Source organism: Colletes latitarsis, chromosome 1 (assembly GCF_051014445.1).
Source record: "Colletes latitarsis isolate SP2378_abdomen chromosome 1, iyColLati1, whole genome shotgun sequence".
Taxonomy (NCBI): domain Eukaryota; kingdom Metazoa; phylum Arthropoda; class Insecta; order Hymenoptera; family Colletidae; genus Colletes; species Colletes latitarsis.
This window is the reverse complement of record NC_135134.1, coordinates 45,287,068-45,304,142: the sequence shown is the minus strand read 5'-3', so window position 1 is coordinate 45,304,142 and position 17,075 is coordinate 45,287,068. Positions and strand designations below refer to the sequence as shown.

Below are 17,075 nucleotides of genomic sequence, written 5' to 3'. Positions count from 1 at the left end.
CGCTATTTTCTTGACTTAATATTTTATTTTTACAATTGCATTCATTTATTGAAAAAATTAATACTTATTTCATCTCAATAATTAACAAATTAACTTATAAAATAAAACGAACGGCTTTTTTACATTTAAAGGAATAATTGTTAAATAATAATCTACAAGTGCCACGAAAATTATCACGAAAGAGAGAAATAAAAATTGTTTAATCGATTGAGAAAATCAAATTAGGTTTACAGAAAACGATAAGAAAATATAATTTTTTTAAGAGAATTTATGTCATTTCTTGTTAACATATTGCGGTATATCTGATAACAAATAAAAATTAAGTGTAATGACACTTTCATTGTGACTATTTTTCATTAGTAACTGTGTGTAAGTATACACCAAAATAACATGACATATTCAAATTTGTAATTTTGCTATAGCTTGATAAATTGAGTAAGGTATTTAAACGCAAACGATTATTAAATGAATAAGAAGTTTTGAGATACCTTGTGTAAAAATAAGTCATCGTTTCTGGAATTTCTTAAAACGTTAGAACAGAGAGATGGTTGGTGTAATCACGGCGAGACGTCGTATCATACAAGAGGAAAGAATCGAACGTACCTTCGCGACTGTACAAGGTAGAAAGCATTTTATCGATTGACCTATATCGTGAATTGTCTACAATGCCGCCCAGGGGCGCTAAGGACTAACCTAAATACTAAGCTATCCAATATATCGATACTGTAATCATTCATAAATCCCCATGCATTAACCCAGACTGTATTAAAGAAACTTGTTATATCAATACAAGGAATTTATAGTACTCGGAAATATAAAGAAAAATATTATTATGTCGAAGAAATTAGGAAAATTGCACGAAAGGTTTATATTCTTTGTATGTAAATATATTTGTGGTTATACTAGCTGACTCGAATTAATTCTGTTGAATAAATAACGAAAAAAGAAAATTATCGTGAAATGACAATGAGCTTGACATTACTATAAGCGGAATATCGTGAACTTATTTTCGCGAAGATTATTCAGTACAGGCCGAGCTTGGCCGTGTATCTGCAAATAGCGCAAACGGTTCGACTTCTGACAGATAGGCCACCAGGTCAAATTAACTACCTCCAGTGTGCTCGAAAATAACGGGCTTCGTGTATGTACATCTCCTTTATACGCACAGGTGCTCGAAATGTATATACACATGCAGTCTCATGAATTGGCACGCAATGAAAGACTTGGCGATTAAAATAAAAAGAAAGGATATCCCGTGTAATTACGAATTAGTAGAAACTGTATCGAAAAATTTTGAGGTTATATCGAGTCGAAGAAGTTCTATTCGAATGCATTCATTTTTAAAGGAGAAATAAAAATATAAGCGATGTGTACAAGTAAAGCCAAATAAAATCTCACTTCGAGACAACGCTTCCATTGGTCACGAAAATGTATGTCCATGATGGGAGCAAACTAAAATTAAATTCTCATGTAGGTGAAATGCATGCTAAAATATGTTTAAACTTATCGTGACGGGAAAATATTAATTTTTTCTTGAAAATAACGTTTGCTACAATAGGATATTATGTATTGGAGAACAAATATTCCATCTGATGTAAAAAGGTCAAAAGAATATGTTTCGTATTATACGAAATATATCAAGAAGAATAATAAAAAGCTTAAAATGTAAAAATGTGCAAAATTATTAAGAAGTAAGGTGAACGAATTTGATTAGAAGTTTTTTTCATTAAGGATACAAGTAACATTATCTGTCTTTTCTTGAACAGATACCGATAACGATAACCCTGATACACGTATTCTTAATCGATCAATCGACTAACTTATAGATAAAGAAATGAATCTTCCAGAAATCTATTCGGTCTGCTATTTGTTACACGTGAATATTTATCACCACGTGGCTTCATTTCGCATAATCAGTTTTTTAGCCAGCAAAAATAACGAAAAACGTATATAGTCCAGATAAAATGAGGTCAATGTTTAACCCTTTAGGTGCTGTGGGTGGCGCATATAAGCACGCAGTTGATTGGTATAGTTCATGCTACGAACGCCTATATGCGTCCGGCAAATATGATTTATTAAAAATGAGTGAGAAACTTCTTCGCACTAGGCATTTAAATCTCAACACAGAGAGGATTAATAATTATAATTTGGTAAATTCCAAACCCTATCGCTAAAAATGATAAAATGTTTATTTTGGAAGAAACTATCGGCTACCAGAAAAAAAATATTTCTCATAGTTAAACTTTCGTTACAATTTTCATTGTTTACTTCACCATCCATACTCATACTTACTGATATTCGCAGTGACGACACGATACTGCGGTGGCGCTTGTTGATGTTGAGTTTGTTGCTGTTGTTGTTGCTGTTGTTGCTGCTGATGACTTAAATGGTTAATGTTGACGGTCAGTTGATGATGGCTCAGCTGATGATTCAAGTGAGGACTAGGCGAGGGTGGTGGCTGATGGGCCGGATGCACATGGTGATTGTGACCTGGCTGCGGATTTTGAGGATGGGGGGCCGAAATGTGATGATGGTGATGTGGTCCTCCACAATGTGGAAGGAGACAGTGCATAGGACCTACACCTACGGCAACACCCACAGCGCCCTCCTTCGAGACGCCATATCTCGAAACCATTCTTCTTGATGTAACTTTTTCTTCCTATCCAGCGTCAGTGACGCGTCTTGGCCGAAACAGTTGGCTTCAAATTGAACGAAACGACACGTAGATAACTTCGTGGACTCCTCTTTCAAATAACGAACATGTCAGGATTCAAAGGACCATTATTTGTGAATCCGATCATTGGTTATGATCAATGTTACGCTGCATGTAGAAGAATGTACGAACGTCGTTGCGTCAAAGTATCGAGATAATTTTTATTTAATTTTACGTGTTCGTAAATTATCGTATGATTGTAAAAGCACGCTGTTATCGTTACATGCAATACAAATTCTTATTAGTAGTATTTTTTTTTTCTTTTCGATAAGCTTAAAAACGAACAACGGCGTCAAGTGCAAAGGGCTTATCGATATTTAACCAACACTACCTCCGTTGTCCACGGACTTCTCAATCGGCAATGTTGCACCATGATGTCATCGTCTACTTGATCGGCAAACGCAACAAAGGGTCTTATAAACGTGGTTCGGATATCTTAATAGTCGATGAATGCCCTAAAGTTGACGGGGTCATTAGATTTGTGAAGACACTGCCAGTTTCGTTGACTTATTTTTTCTCTTAATGTATTCTGAAAATTTATATCGTAATTGAATCGTATTCTCTTCGATTATATTATATTCTTCTTCTCTGATCAGTTATTATTGTTTCAGACTTCACTTGTTACGGTAGAGAACGCTGGAATCGGCGAAGGACATTTTCTTTAGAATAAATATCCTCAACGATTACAAGAACGTGGGTCGAATCGTTATTGTATAAAAATTCGAAAAGCAAAGAAATTTCCGTTGAATGGCATCGAAACGAAAGAAATAAAGTGTCTTGGCCAACATTAATGAGATGATCGATCGATAGTCACCGAATTTTGTTGCCTCAAACGCGTTTTATAGACGAAATGACTGTACACACGACGATTTGAGAACAACATTTTCATACACTTTTAAAAAATTGAAATTAACTCACATTGAATTCCATCATTTGAAAACACTATTCACTGTGTATTTAATTTTTGACTTGAAAATGCCGCGCCACCATATTGTTTCTATTTCGTATAAATGCACGCAATTCCTTTTAATGCATTATTCCCGCACTCAACTGTCAAAACTTGTCAGCGTGGAGATGCACAAAGGTAGGAGACACGCTGAAACGGACGACTATCGTACCTCTTGCATGCCAAAATCGATATTTAAGGCTCGACCGGCGTCGTCTCCCTCTTCGCACCGCCCACTCCTGCCACGGGAAACTTCCTGTTCATAGAGCGCATACAGGTTATGTCTGCCGTGGATGTATCGTTGAACGAAATCAACGGTACCCGAATCCGTTTAGCTAGCTGAATTCTTCCAAATTTTCTTCTTCGCACGTTCCTCCTTCCCTATTAGAGCACTAGGGGGAAGTCTCGAGACCGATGATCGGAAGTGTTCGGTCGCATGCCGAAAAGTACCGAGCCGCGCGTTCTATGTAGTTTTGTCCGTGTCGAGATTTATGTGAACGATAAAAAGTGCTCTAGGTAAAACAGCGAAATGTTCGCACCACAATACGCACACCGGCCAGTAAACCTATAGAATTTCGATGACACACGCGTTAAATATCCAGAAAATATGTACGATAAATCAGTTTAAAATTAAACAGGAAATTGGAACGACGGCATCGAAACGGCATCAAGTCGTTCCTAGATTGCGTGAGATTCTTTCACCGACACCATGAGGTTGTCCTTTCGTTTCAAGGATCTGTTTTTCAGGTATTGCACTTTAACTTCGATGCGTATTTAAAGTATGCGTTTATAGGTATGTATTGTGTTAACCCGGATAGAGGAGAAGTAAAATAACGAAAACGTGAAGACGAGCGCATCCTTTTGCAAGGGACGCGGCGTAGACTGATGCAGGCTAGTCCTTCTCGCACGACCTACGAATCGCGACCCGTGGCCCCCTACCAGCTTCGCTTTGCAACTAAGGAGCGACAGGGTCGTGCAATGATCTCAAAAGTACCCTTCATTGTTTGGCAACTTTAAACAAATTTTAGAAAACGTAATAGTTTATTTTTATAATAACGTTGTTTAAATTAATTCTTAGTAAAGACACGAATTACAAATTTTATTGTCACAAAATATAATATCAAAAGTAATTTAGAAAATGATTTTATAAATTCATTCATTATTAAATATATTTTTAATGCATATTTATTATGCATAAAAATATATACATTTTGAAGTCATATACCATTAAAATAATTTTTTTTATCTTGTGAGTATAAATATTTTTGGATACTTAATAAAATGTGTTACATACTAAGTAAAGAAATTAGAGAAATAAAGGTTAAATATTTTAAGAACACGTAATACGACACGGCCCTGAAAAGTAGTAAAACGCCAAACCCACACCGAGTCGAAGGTACGGTCGCGTGCGCAGCCAGTCGACAGAGTGTAAAGCCCTGCGCATGCGTAATGGACGTCGACACAGCAGACCCTTCAACTCACATGAATGCAGTAGGCGCAGCCCCACGACACTTGAGGGTAAGGTGTAACATGCAGCCTTGTGCATGCGCGCATATAGTCTGTTTGTCTTAACTTCACCACGAGATGTCACACCCGTTTGTTCGTACTGTGTACTACTGTGAGAATCAAGCCTGCTTCGACAGAGAATAATTGTTTCCCAAATTTTCGAAATATATTTTCTTTTTTTATAAATTGTTATCCCAAATTGAAGCAAATAACATAAAATAAATAAAATCAAAATTAATTTATTATCAATTAATATTATATTGTTAATGTATAGACGTTTTACAGTTATTAATGTTCTTTGAATACAAGGTCTTCTAAAAAGTTCTATAATTATGCTCAAGGATCAAGTCAAAGTTACTACACCTTCACTTTGATCGCAGCATATTTCAACTAAATGATAATGCAATATTGAAACATCAATAATGGTCTAATTAATGCAATTAACTATGCAATTTTTTACAATAACTTAATCAGAAATTAGACGATGCATTTGAATACTAAATGTTTGTTCTCTATTAAACTTTATAAATGTAAAAATAGAAAGAGGTACTACACAAATATAATACCGCATATTAATAACTATAAATATTCTATATAAATATTATACGAAGATAAGAAATGCATGTACAGATATAAATTTAGTCAGGTAACACACACGTAACGTACGTTTAAATTTAAAGATATTAATTAATTGACGATTCATTAATGCATACGTACTCTTGTCAAAATTTCTTAAATTTCCTTCTCCTACAGTTAATTCAAAAAAATACAATAAAACAACTATAATTATATATTATTTACAACTCAAATATTTAAATACACAGTAAGAAGCATCTAGTCGGTACATCAAAGCAATCTTGTGGTCATTAGGTGGTGTACTATACTACTATAGTAGCGAGTGTTTCTTTATTATTGTAAGAGAAAAGATGGAGGATGTATTTCTTAACGACAATCAAGACAGCGAATAAACTGAGGAAGCAAGAAAAGCACGAGGAGTCACGAAGATGCACGAGGCGTGTGCATGCGTGGGCGAAAATGCACGAGCGTGTGGGTTACAGAAACACGAGAGGCGTGCTTGGCTTCGTTGAGACGAGGAACAAGATCCACGGACTCGTGTGTATAGGTTAGGTGGGTAACCCAGTTTTGCCGGTGCACCAGGCCAGACTGCAGCAACGCCGTTCAACGATCGATACCTATATGCACCCGGTACTGCCCACAGCCTAGATTCGCTTGTCTAGGATAGGTGCAAGAAGGGGACTGCGTGACCTACATCTAAGGAGGAAGAAGTGTAACGAAAATATAATTTAGACAGCCAAATTCGGGGATCATTCATTCAGTGGCAACAGTGTGCACTAAGAAATGTTATATTACTACTACCGTATTACATTATAATTACATCCTATCTGCCTGACTGCCACTGGTAAAATTTATTCCTGATTTGTTTATTCGCTATGTTCAATGACGTGCAAAATTTAAGCTTCTATGCAGGCATTTAAAAAGAACTAATTTTTAGAAATATGAAAAAAGTTTCGATTGTACTGAATTGTATATAGGACGCCTTGCTTAAATATTTATTTTATATGAAAGTTACTTTACTTTAAGATAAGCAGTTAATGATCAGCATAATTTTGTAATAAATGGAATCGCTTTCGAAATTCGAGGTATATCTATTTTTGTTAAATGAGATCACGGAAAATTTCTAGAATATGTAAAGACGAATTTTATAATCTGTACAAGGGATATTTTATCTTGTGTTTATAAATAACATTACAATTTTTAAACAATTTTAGTTTCTTTAGTTTAATTTCTGTTACGTTTTGAAAATATAGTATCGATTATTAGTTCAGTGATTGTTCAGAAAAATATTTATCGAGGATACTGATTCATACTTGACTTTCAATGTCCCGTACACATCAAGGTCATTGAATTCATTCGCAGTAATTTTAATTCGAGACAAATGTACGATCCCATTGAAAAAAATTGAGATACTCCAATGCGTACAATGTTTACGTAAAATTGTTGCCTAAATAACCACTAACAATTTCCGAGATACTAGCATCAAAAGATTAAAATTAGCGACCTTGTATAGAATTCTATTTTCTCTATCTCATATTTCAACACCGATAAGAATATATTCATTTCTTTAAAATAAATCAACGTTCGGTAAATATTATTGGTCATCGTTGACTCACGCAACATTGAACGCAGAACAAAGAAAATTTTTGGACAACAAGCAAAATACGTCGTAATTTTTAGAATGAAATAAATTTAAACAATACTAATCGAACGTATAGTGTTAGTCGAATGATTAGAAATTGATGTAATTCATGTTTCGTAAGCTTTGGAATTATAAATACGCAGATTTCTGTCCTTTACAAAGCGTTAAGCGAAAGAATTAGTAACTACGCACGTACATTTCGCTCTTGCTGCGCAGTATATACATATATATATATATACAGACAACGTGTGCGTCACATATTTTTCAAGCGGGGGTGAGGTTAGGGGGAAGGGTGTAGTCGAAGTTGTCGAAGGTGGGAGAGAAGAACGTCTGGCCGGGTAGACAGAAGAAAAACCGAAGATTTCGGGGATGAGGGAGAGGCAAGCAATGTGCGTTCAATTCGCACGAAACGTCTGTAGCCGGATAACAAAAGGGGAGAAGCGGCGATGTTGGACCTTGTAACCTCGGGAAACCTTCGGCTGTCTAGGTTCAAACGTTTCGTCCCAGACGCGACACACTAGTTCAAAGTCCTCCGATGAAAACATAGCTATTACTGACTCATGCTTGCCAAAAGAATTCAACGAAACCGACCATGGCCAAAAACTTTTCTAAAACATATAATGATTCACCAGTAATTATACATGACAACAACAACATTCAGGAATATTTTTCATTCGAATGTACTGATAACTACGATATACGGAGTATTCGTCCATAAATGTCCAAGCAAGTATTTCGTAAACAGCGAAGTTACAAAAATATTCAATAAGAGGAATTTATATAGCCTTAAGTCAATTGCAAGGTGCACGTACCTAGTTTTTTAAACGGATATATATATAATTTTCTTTTAATATTTAGTTAGTAGAAGTTGGACGTGTATTTATAACTTCGATATGTATATGGAATTTTTTAAAACAGCACGGTTAAGACTTATATGTGATTCACAACCCACCAAATGTTGCAGACGATGCCATCGATGACCGATATGACAAGATACATGCATCATGGTATCGGTTTCTACTTTCGATGTATTGCGTTCACCAAAAACGTGCATAGTGTTATACGAGGTAAATTAAGTAATGAGACTGGCAAGCTAGAATCATTTGGTTGTCCGTAGCAATTGTTTTCGTAAAACAGTTCTTTCTGGTGCGTTTTAAAAATGAGTCAAGTCATGCTGATTTGCTTTTTCGATAGCCAGGGAATCGTCCACAGTTTGTGCCTCAAGGCCAAACGGTCAATCAACACTTTTACCGAGAGGTTCTAGAAAATCTTCGAAAAAGGGTCACGCGTGTGAGGCCAAACATCAAGAACAACTGGGTGTTGCATCTCGACAATGCGCCTTGTCACACAGCAATTTCAGTAAATGAGTTTTTGGCCAGTAAAAACATTTCTGCGGCTCTTCAGCCTCTTTATTCACCTGACTTGAGTCCTTGTGACTTTTTCCTCTTCCCGAGATTGAAAAATCACCTCAAGGGACGTCATTTTGGGACACTCGAAAACATTGAAGCGGCTGTAACCGACCAGCTGAAAGGCTGTACCAGTATCAGAGTTCCAGCACTGATATGAGGACTGGATGAATCGTCTTACTTTGAGGGAGACATTATTGAATTGTAATTCTATTCGAATAAGACAATTTTTAAAAATCAGCCTCATTACTTAATTTACGCACCTCGTCGATTTGACAGGATTATAACAGAGCCAAAGAATGAGAAGAAAGTAGGCAGAAGATGCACACACCACGGACCATAGAAGTCGGTTTCCAGGGGTCTTTGAGCCACCGAGCCGTTGACCTTGGAAAGGTAGCATGGATATCTCGTGGTGTGAGAGCGTAGTACTCTCCTCTCTACGTGGGCGTTCGGTAGGAGGTTACAAGCCTGCGAGAGGAAAAAGGCCGGTCGCAACGTAGGGGAAAGCAGTAACATGAGGCAACGAATGTCTGGATGGAGACAGAGAGTCTCCGTGAAGGGAAGGGTCGATATTTACCGGCCTTCCCCTTCTACCAGCCGGGCAACGACCTACCACCCCTGCATGCCCACGAACTCCGCTCTTCTACCCTCTATCGCTTTCTCTCTTATATTCAATCTACACCCCCTACATCCCTGACACCTTCTATCTATCTCTTTCCTCTGCGCTACCCTTAGCGTCGCTGCGTTATACGTTACTGCGTCCTAACCCTGAAATGATCCAACTTGTGTCCCTTGAGACATCCAACTATCCAAGAAAGACACCGTGGTCAAGAGCGGAGACCCGACCGCGGCACACAAAATACATACGTATGAACGCGGCATGGAAAATCTCTCTACGAGGGTCGTTCAATAAGTCCTTAGGAAAAGATAGAAAAACGAATTATTTCAGGTAGATTTTTTTGTTATTTTTCAACATAATCTCCTTCTAGCTCTATACACTTTTCCAAACGTTTCTCCAACCTTTTTAAGCCATCTAAAAAGTAAGATCTCGGAAGGTCCTCAAAATAGGCATCCGTTTGGGCGATGACCTCCTCGTTCGACGTGAACCGTTGTCCGCCGAGTCACTTTTTCAAGTTTGGAAATAAAAAAAAGTCACTGGACCCAATCCAGTGAATACCGTGGTTTAATTCCACGATTTTGGCCATCGAGACTGCACAGGTGTGCACCCGTGCATTGTCTTGATGCAAGAGGAAGTTTCTTGCTTCGATCGACAATAAAAATGAAACCATGTGGCGGATATAACTGAGACTTTGACAGCTGTTTAGTGAGTCATGATGCTTACTAAAAACAAACCATTTTCGATGGTACGAGCGCCAGGTCTTGGATTTTCTAAGGATTTATTGAACGACCCTCGTATTTCTAAATCGTTTCTTCGTATTTAATCCCTTGTTGGACAATGACGAGTCCGATTCGTGCTAAGTTCTACAATAACGAGACTACACTCGTAATTAAGTCTGATACATTAAAATCAAAACATTTTAATATTCACGAGGCATTCGCAAAACAAATCTGTTCTTTTTCCGCGAGAAAATAAATTATTTAATTATTTAATAAGTTTAATTTTTACTCTGTAAGTGGAATAAATAATTAAAATAATAAAAAGAGAAAATTAAATATGAGACTCGAGACGTTCATATATTTATAAGGGTTTCATTTATTCTAAAACAGTTTTCCGATAGCTTTGCACATACTAATGCAAGTTAATAAGAGTTCCAATGAAAAATACAGTTAAATTATGTTTTTTAACGATTTACACTGCTCGAGATAATTGTACCTGCATGTACAAGATAAGACGTTGGTCGGTTATGTGGAGTTCCGTTTATTCTGCAACAGTTCTCGAATAGTTCTACACGTATTAATGCATTTTAACAAGAGTTCTAGAGATAAATACTGTCTAATTATTTTTTTAAGCGATTTATACTGCTCAAAGTAATCATACCTGCACGTACGAGGGGAGACGTTGATTGATTATATAGAATTCCGTTTATTTTAAAACTGTTTTTTTTTTATCCTTGCAATCTTAAAATTGCATCTATAAAACTTCATAGCGATTTTCAAAGATTCAGTAAAATTACAGCCTTTTAAAAAGAACCCTAACAAATTAAAAAATGTTTAAAATATACATAGTTATAGTTAACACTAGAATTATTGTATTATCAATTACTGTTTTTGTTTTATTAAGTAAAATTCTTTGAATTTCTGAATAAAATTCAAACCCTTTTCGATCGTCATTTTGCAATATAAAATACGCGTTTTAGAGAAACACCCCTTTAGGTAATAGTTTAATTATAATGTATACTTTTTCCACACAGAATCAGAAACTTTGCATTTTTCCAAAGTCCACAATGATAGTCTCTTAAAGATATTTTTAACCTAACGAAGAATAACAAACGTACATATGGAAAGAAAAGTGTGCGTGTATAAATTGACCAACTATTAAAAATTATAACGGAGCAACGTATAACATAAGGCGGCACACTGCCACCTGCATGTAAACAGTTAAACGAATTTCATGAAATCAGTCGGTAAAAGAATCTACAACACAAAATTATTCGCTCACAAGAAACTTGTAAACGTATAATTGCAAGTATAATAGCAATACAAACTACATTTTTTATTAATAATTCTTGAATAATCTGAATATTGAGTTCAACCGTTTAAGAGTATATCGATTAATTAACTTGCTATTGTTATACACTTCACGAAGACATATTTATCATGTTTGCTTTCTTTGCGTGAGTAAATATGACTTCCGATTCTTTGTAATTAATTTTCCACAAGCACTCATCCAATATTTAATTAACAATTTCAGTTACAAGTACGTTTCACTTCTTATGATTAACATTGGAAACGAAATTGAAATCATAACTTGTACAATAATAAAACATGAAATTATCATTACTACCTACTATTAATGTCACATACGAGCACGCACGCATTCAATATCACAACTTCTCCGATCAGGATTCTACATAAGCATGCCCTAATACACAGTTATGCAGAATGACGCTGCTGAAACGGAAGTAACAGTTTTACTGACTGACCTAAAAACATTTGCTTCTCGTTCTCTCTTTTTCCTTTTTTTATCTGATAAACAATGTCAAAAAACAGAAGTGTCGTAAACGATAGTATCTGCATGGAAAAAGATTTTATTATTTGTGTGGTTGTATAGTGATAGTATATCCAGACAATAGAAAGTAACATATATTAATTTAAGAGTTTTATAATTATTTACTTGTAATAATAACATATACGTAATGATAGCTCTTGAATAAAAGCATTGTAATTCAAACTTGAATGTCGAGACTTCGTTAAAAAGTTGTTAAAAATTAAAAAAAAAAAAAAAAAAAATCAAATCGTTCTGGAAAAATTATTTTCGGTTGCGGGGGTCAATTATAATCATTTTTGGTGAATACACATACCCCCGAAATCCTATGTACTTTTGAGAAAAAAAATTTCTTACCGAAAATATACTGTGTGGACGGAAATGTTTCTATAACTTTTTAACGAAGCCTCAATCAACAAATTAGTATCCTTGATTTTCGTCTTATTTTGGCCTCCAGAATCTCCCATTAAAATTTTTCCCATGGGTTGGCCGAACACCCTGAATAACACGACTTAGGAAAGTCTCGATCGATGGTAAAAATAATCCCATCTTTTTGGAAGAGTTTACAAACCATTTAGATCTTGCATAACAATTCTCATAATTTCTGCATCATTAGAAATTGCGTAAAACGAGCCAAGCATATCAACAACATAGCCGTTCATTGCGCAAACCGTGATTGCTTTACACAATGGTACTTCTGTTGACCTGTATATGTATATGTTTTATCAAAAATCAGTGTTGATTGATCCGTCATTTGGCAATAAATGATATTTTATTTTCTATTAGGTATTTTCGGTAAAGTGTCGCGAATTCAAAGTAAAAAGGTGGTATATTTTTTTCAAAACGTTTACGGATATACTACTACAGGGTGTTCGGCCATCTCTGGGAAAAATTTTAATGGGAGATTCTAGAGGCCAAAATAAGACGAAAATCAAGAATACCAATTTGTTGATTGAGGCTTCGTTAAAAAGTTATTAACAATTAAATTCAAAAATTTCAAATCGTTCTGGAAAAATTATTTTTGGTTGCAGGGGTCAATTATAAGCATTTTTGGTGAATAGACATATCCCTGAAATCCTACCCACTTTCGAGAAAAAAAATCGGGTAGGTGAAATTTTTTGGCAGAAAAAAAAATTTTTCAAATCGTTTAAAAAAAATTATTTTCCATTGCAAGAGTCGATCGCAATCATTTTTTATCATTACACATACCCCCGAAATCCTACTCAGTTTCGAGAAAAAAATTCTTTACCGAAAATACAATTTCTGGCCAGAAATGTCTGCCCGAATTTTCATGCGAATCTTTAAAACGTCATAACTTCTGAACGGATTGGACGATTTTCATGTTTAAAAAAGCAAACTACGCGTATTTAGATGAAGAATATGTAGAAATTGCAAAAATATTCGAAAAGTTGATCCTTGACCCCGTAAATTGAGAAAAACCCAATAAAAATGGTCCAATTTTCAAACAGCCGTAACTCCTAGAATTGTGAATATATTTCAATGAAACTTTTTTCTGAGGTAGAGCTCATAGGTACCTACAAAAAAGTATTAGACAACTTTTCGGTAGGGCGTCAAACAAAATTACTAAAAATGAAAAAGGAATTTTTAAGAAAAATCGACAGGGTGTAGGTGCCTAAATTTTTCGACGAAAACAACATCTTTCAAATCGTTCTGGAAAAATTATTTTTGGTTACAGGGGTCAATTACAATCATTTTTGGTGAATAGACATACCCTCGAAATCCTGCCCACTTCCGAGAAAAAAATTCGTGAATGTGTGAAATGAAAACTTTGAAATTGATTTTCTGGAAATAGCATTTTGGCGTGTATGCCATTATTTTATTCAATGCCTTAATTACTAGTGCGAAATTTAAATATGAAAATAACAATAGTTTTTATGATATTTCGTTGCTAAACATTTTTGGTAGATGCTGTCGGGCCGCGTAATTAGTGGAGGAACTCAGACTTCAGGAATTACTTTATTACCGACAGGACAATAAACCAAACGGCGCGAAAGGACATTTGGCGACTAGATTTGTCGAACTCCTCCGTTGCTTTTGTATCGCAATAGAAACCGTTAGGTCACTTCGCGCCAGGCTCAATTGCAGTACGACAATGCTTTTGAAGAAATATAGAAAATTTCCTTTTCCACCTGCTCTACGTACACCCAAGTTTACGCACGCTGCGTCGTCAACCAATATAACTCTAGCAACTAGTTGATAAATAAAGAATGAGCTTGTCCGTAAAGTTTTCGCGCGGCAATACAAGTGAATTCTTGAGGTGAGTAATTGGACAGCTGAAGACTGTGTTGACTCACTTTAAGATACATTAGTGTCGGGTATAAGACGGTAATAAAAGCAAAGATTTGATAGGTGCGTCAGGAGCGTGCACCGATATCTAATCGCAATTTGAAGGAGAAAGCTCTTCTGCTAAATGAAGGGATCACAGACTAATCATTTTCCAAGTAAGCTAATTAATAGAAAAACAAGTAGATAATCTCATATCTGGGGAATACCCATACTGAAATTCTACAAAGCGAGTTATCTACAAAATATTTTTAAAATCCGTATTGTAAGAACTTGTTTCAATAAATATGGGCGTAACCTCTACAATAAAAGCAGTACAAATGAAAAAAAAAAAAATAACAAAAAAGTTCATGCAAATATTACAACCATATCTAACTTTGTTTCTGAGTTACGATCGTTTTTAATATACAAGTAATTCTCGTTCCATTCTGATATTTGTAATCGGCGTTCTGTAATTCACACAGAAATGTCTGACAACTGTTTTCGTGAATATGTATGAACGATTAATACAATCCATAAACGATAGTAACTTGGAAACAAAGTTAAACAGGATAAATATTTGACAAACTCTTGGTGTTTTTACTTTTTGTACGCTAAATTTAATTTAGCAGAACTGGAGTTAAATTTTTATTTTAAATATCCTTTCCATGATTATAACAACGCAGATAATTAGACGTATTTTTGATAAACTATTTTATATCTAATCTAAATAATTGTTACTATTTAATAATAAACTTGATCAAATGGTAAATGATTGAAAACTAAATCCTTTAATAATTAGAAATTAATACACGTATGTATATGTACTACTCGAAGTAAAAAATTATTCAACCATGCGTAAAAGTGCACTTTCTACCAGGAACTGCTCAGAAGCTGGTTTACCAACCAATACGATATGCCCGTGTTAAATGTCAAAATGTTAAAGTACCATAAATTTTCCATCAACACATTAGGTAACATAAAATAGAGTCTTATTATTATAATGCTGTTATACACCATATAAATTAGCATTTTTCGAGAACGCTATTTTGACAGTACTGGAGGCAAAAAAAGAAATTAAACCAGAAAAATTAATATAAAAAGAAAATATTAATACTGTGCATGGAATAGACAATGAATATTTTAAAAATATTGATATCAATTAAATTAAATAGTCCAAGGGTGCATTCGACTGTGGAACGAATCTTTCTATGTGCAACCAATTCTTTTAGGGCAATTATTAGAAGAAAAAAGAGGGTCCCTTTAGATTTTTTTAAACGGAAGACGGTATTAGTAGTTTTTTGTTATTTGGATAGCTTTTATTAAACTGAATAATATTTACTCGAACCATTTAGTTTTATTGTGCATAGTTACACAAGTTTATTTTTGATATCTTGAATCTGTAGACGATAATTACTGACTCTTCATTAAATTGTAAGTCGTTGTCAAATACTAATATACAAAATACAAGATTAAAAACAAAAAATCTCCATTTTTGATTAACGTTTCCATTAAAAATGATAATATCAACATTATACACCCTCAGTAAAATCATATAACAACATAGGAAACATGTTTTTATAATAATGAAAGTAGTTCAAATATTGTACGTGTTAAAATCAGACGAGACACTCGGTATAGTATGTCTTTTTATGAAGACAGTAGATCATGAAAGTATTCAAACGTTTGCAGTCTAGAAGTGTATTAAACGATATATACCGTGTGTTCTGTACTGAGTGGTAAACGACACAGATACATATATCGTTCTACCATGAAGAGCCACGAACGTGTTTGCGCTCGTGATGCGCAATCTAGATGCGCGCGCACTTATTTTGTACGAAGATGGCCAGAATTTGATTTGAATAATAAATAATGAATACAAACTCTATAACGATATGTTAGCAACGTTTATTCGATTAAAGAGTTATCTAGATAATCTTTTATTCGTTCAACGTGTAATATAATTTGACTGTAATTTTTAATGCACAAATAACACGTTAAAAGTAGTTTATTTCATATTTGTTGTTTGAAACGTTTGTCCAAATAAAAATTTTGTCCATTTCACACGAGTTATAAGCGGGTTTTATTCAAGTTCGATATAACAGACTTTACTGTAGACGTTCATTATGTTTATACGTAATATGTAACAAAAAATAATAATTTACACGTAGCTCGCGTATCTTTAAAATTAATGATTTAGTATTAAAAAAAAATTATACTATGCGGTGCATTTGTTTCTGTAAATAGAATCTTGTCGTTGGTATACCACTCATCACGGAACACCCTGTATATCGTGAACCGTAAAACATATAAAAATTAAGGTCGACGACTGCGAAACAATTTCCACGAGAGATTTGCAATTAGTAAATTCAAAAGAAGAGCAATAATTAAGTCGATAGAAAGAGGAGACAATAGTTTCGTAAGTCGAGCAGTATGTACAACGTGACCGTAAAAACACGGTCGCATTCAAGGAACGACGAGATCGGTAAGAAGCAAACGAAGTACGGTTAGTTTCTCCCCGGATGTCTGATGGCCTCTTTCTTGTACAAGCGACCTTGCCAGGAATGCACATTTTCCGCCGGTTCTCCGTTTACTTTAGCTTCGATTCGAATCGATGCACAGACGTCTGCCACCTTTCACCCATCGCCTCTTAATCACGTGACCAAAACTGTTATCGTTCAACATCGTCATCGTCGTTGCTGTAGTTCGAATTACCTCGGAAACGCTTGGCTTCAAGGCGATATTTTCATTTAAAACGTCGTTTTATCGATTGATCGTTAGGATTTAATAAAAAAATAATTATAAAACCAAAAGGTATTCAAAATTTCATACATTAT

General features: G+C 34.9%; 1 protein-coding gene across 7 annotated transcripts in view; it reads right to left on the bottom strand.

Moving 5' to 3' along the window:
- The window catches only part of Eif4g (eukaryotic translation initiation factor 4 gamma), a 52,201-nt gene that overhangs the window by 26,704 nt on the left and 8,422 nt on the right, over positions 1-17,075 (bottom strand). The window contains exon 1 of one of the 7 annotated variants that reach the window (XM_076765103.1): positions 2,293-4,582. The exons of 4 other annotated variants lie outside the window; for them this stretch is intronic. In XM_076765103.1, coding sequence (XP_076621218.1) covers positions 2,293-2,635 — 343 coding nt within the window. In that variant the 5' untranslated portion in view covers positions 2,636-4,582. Of the gene's footprint in view, positions 1-2,292; positions 4,583-17,075 lie in introns of those variants that run through there. 2 more of the 7 variants (XM_076765121.1, XM_076765112.1) reach the window with 2 other exon arrangements.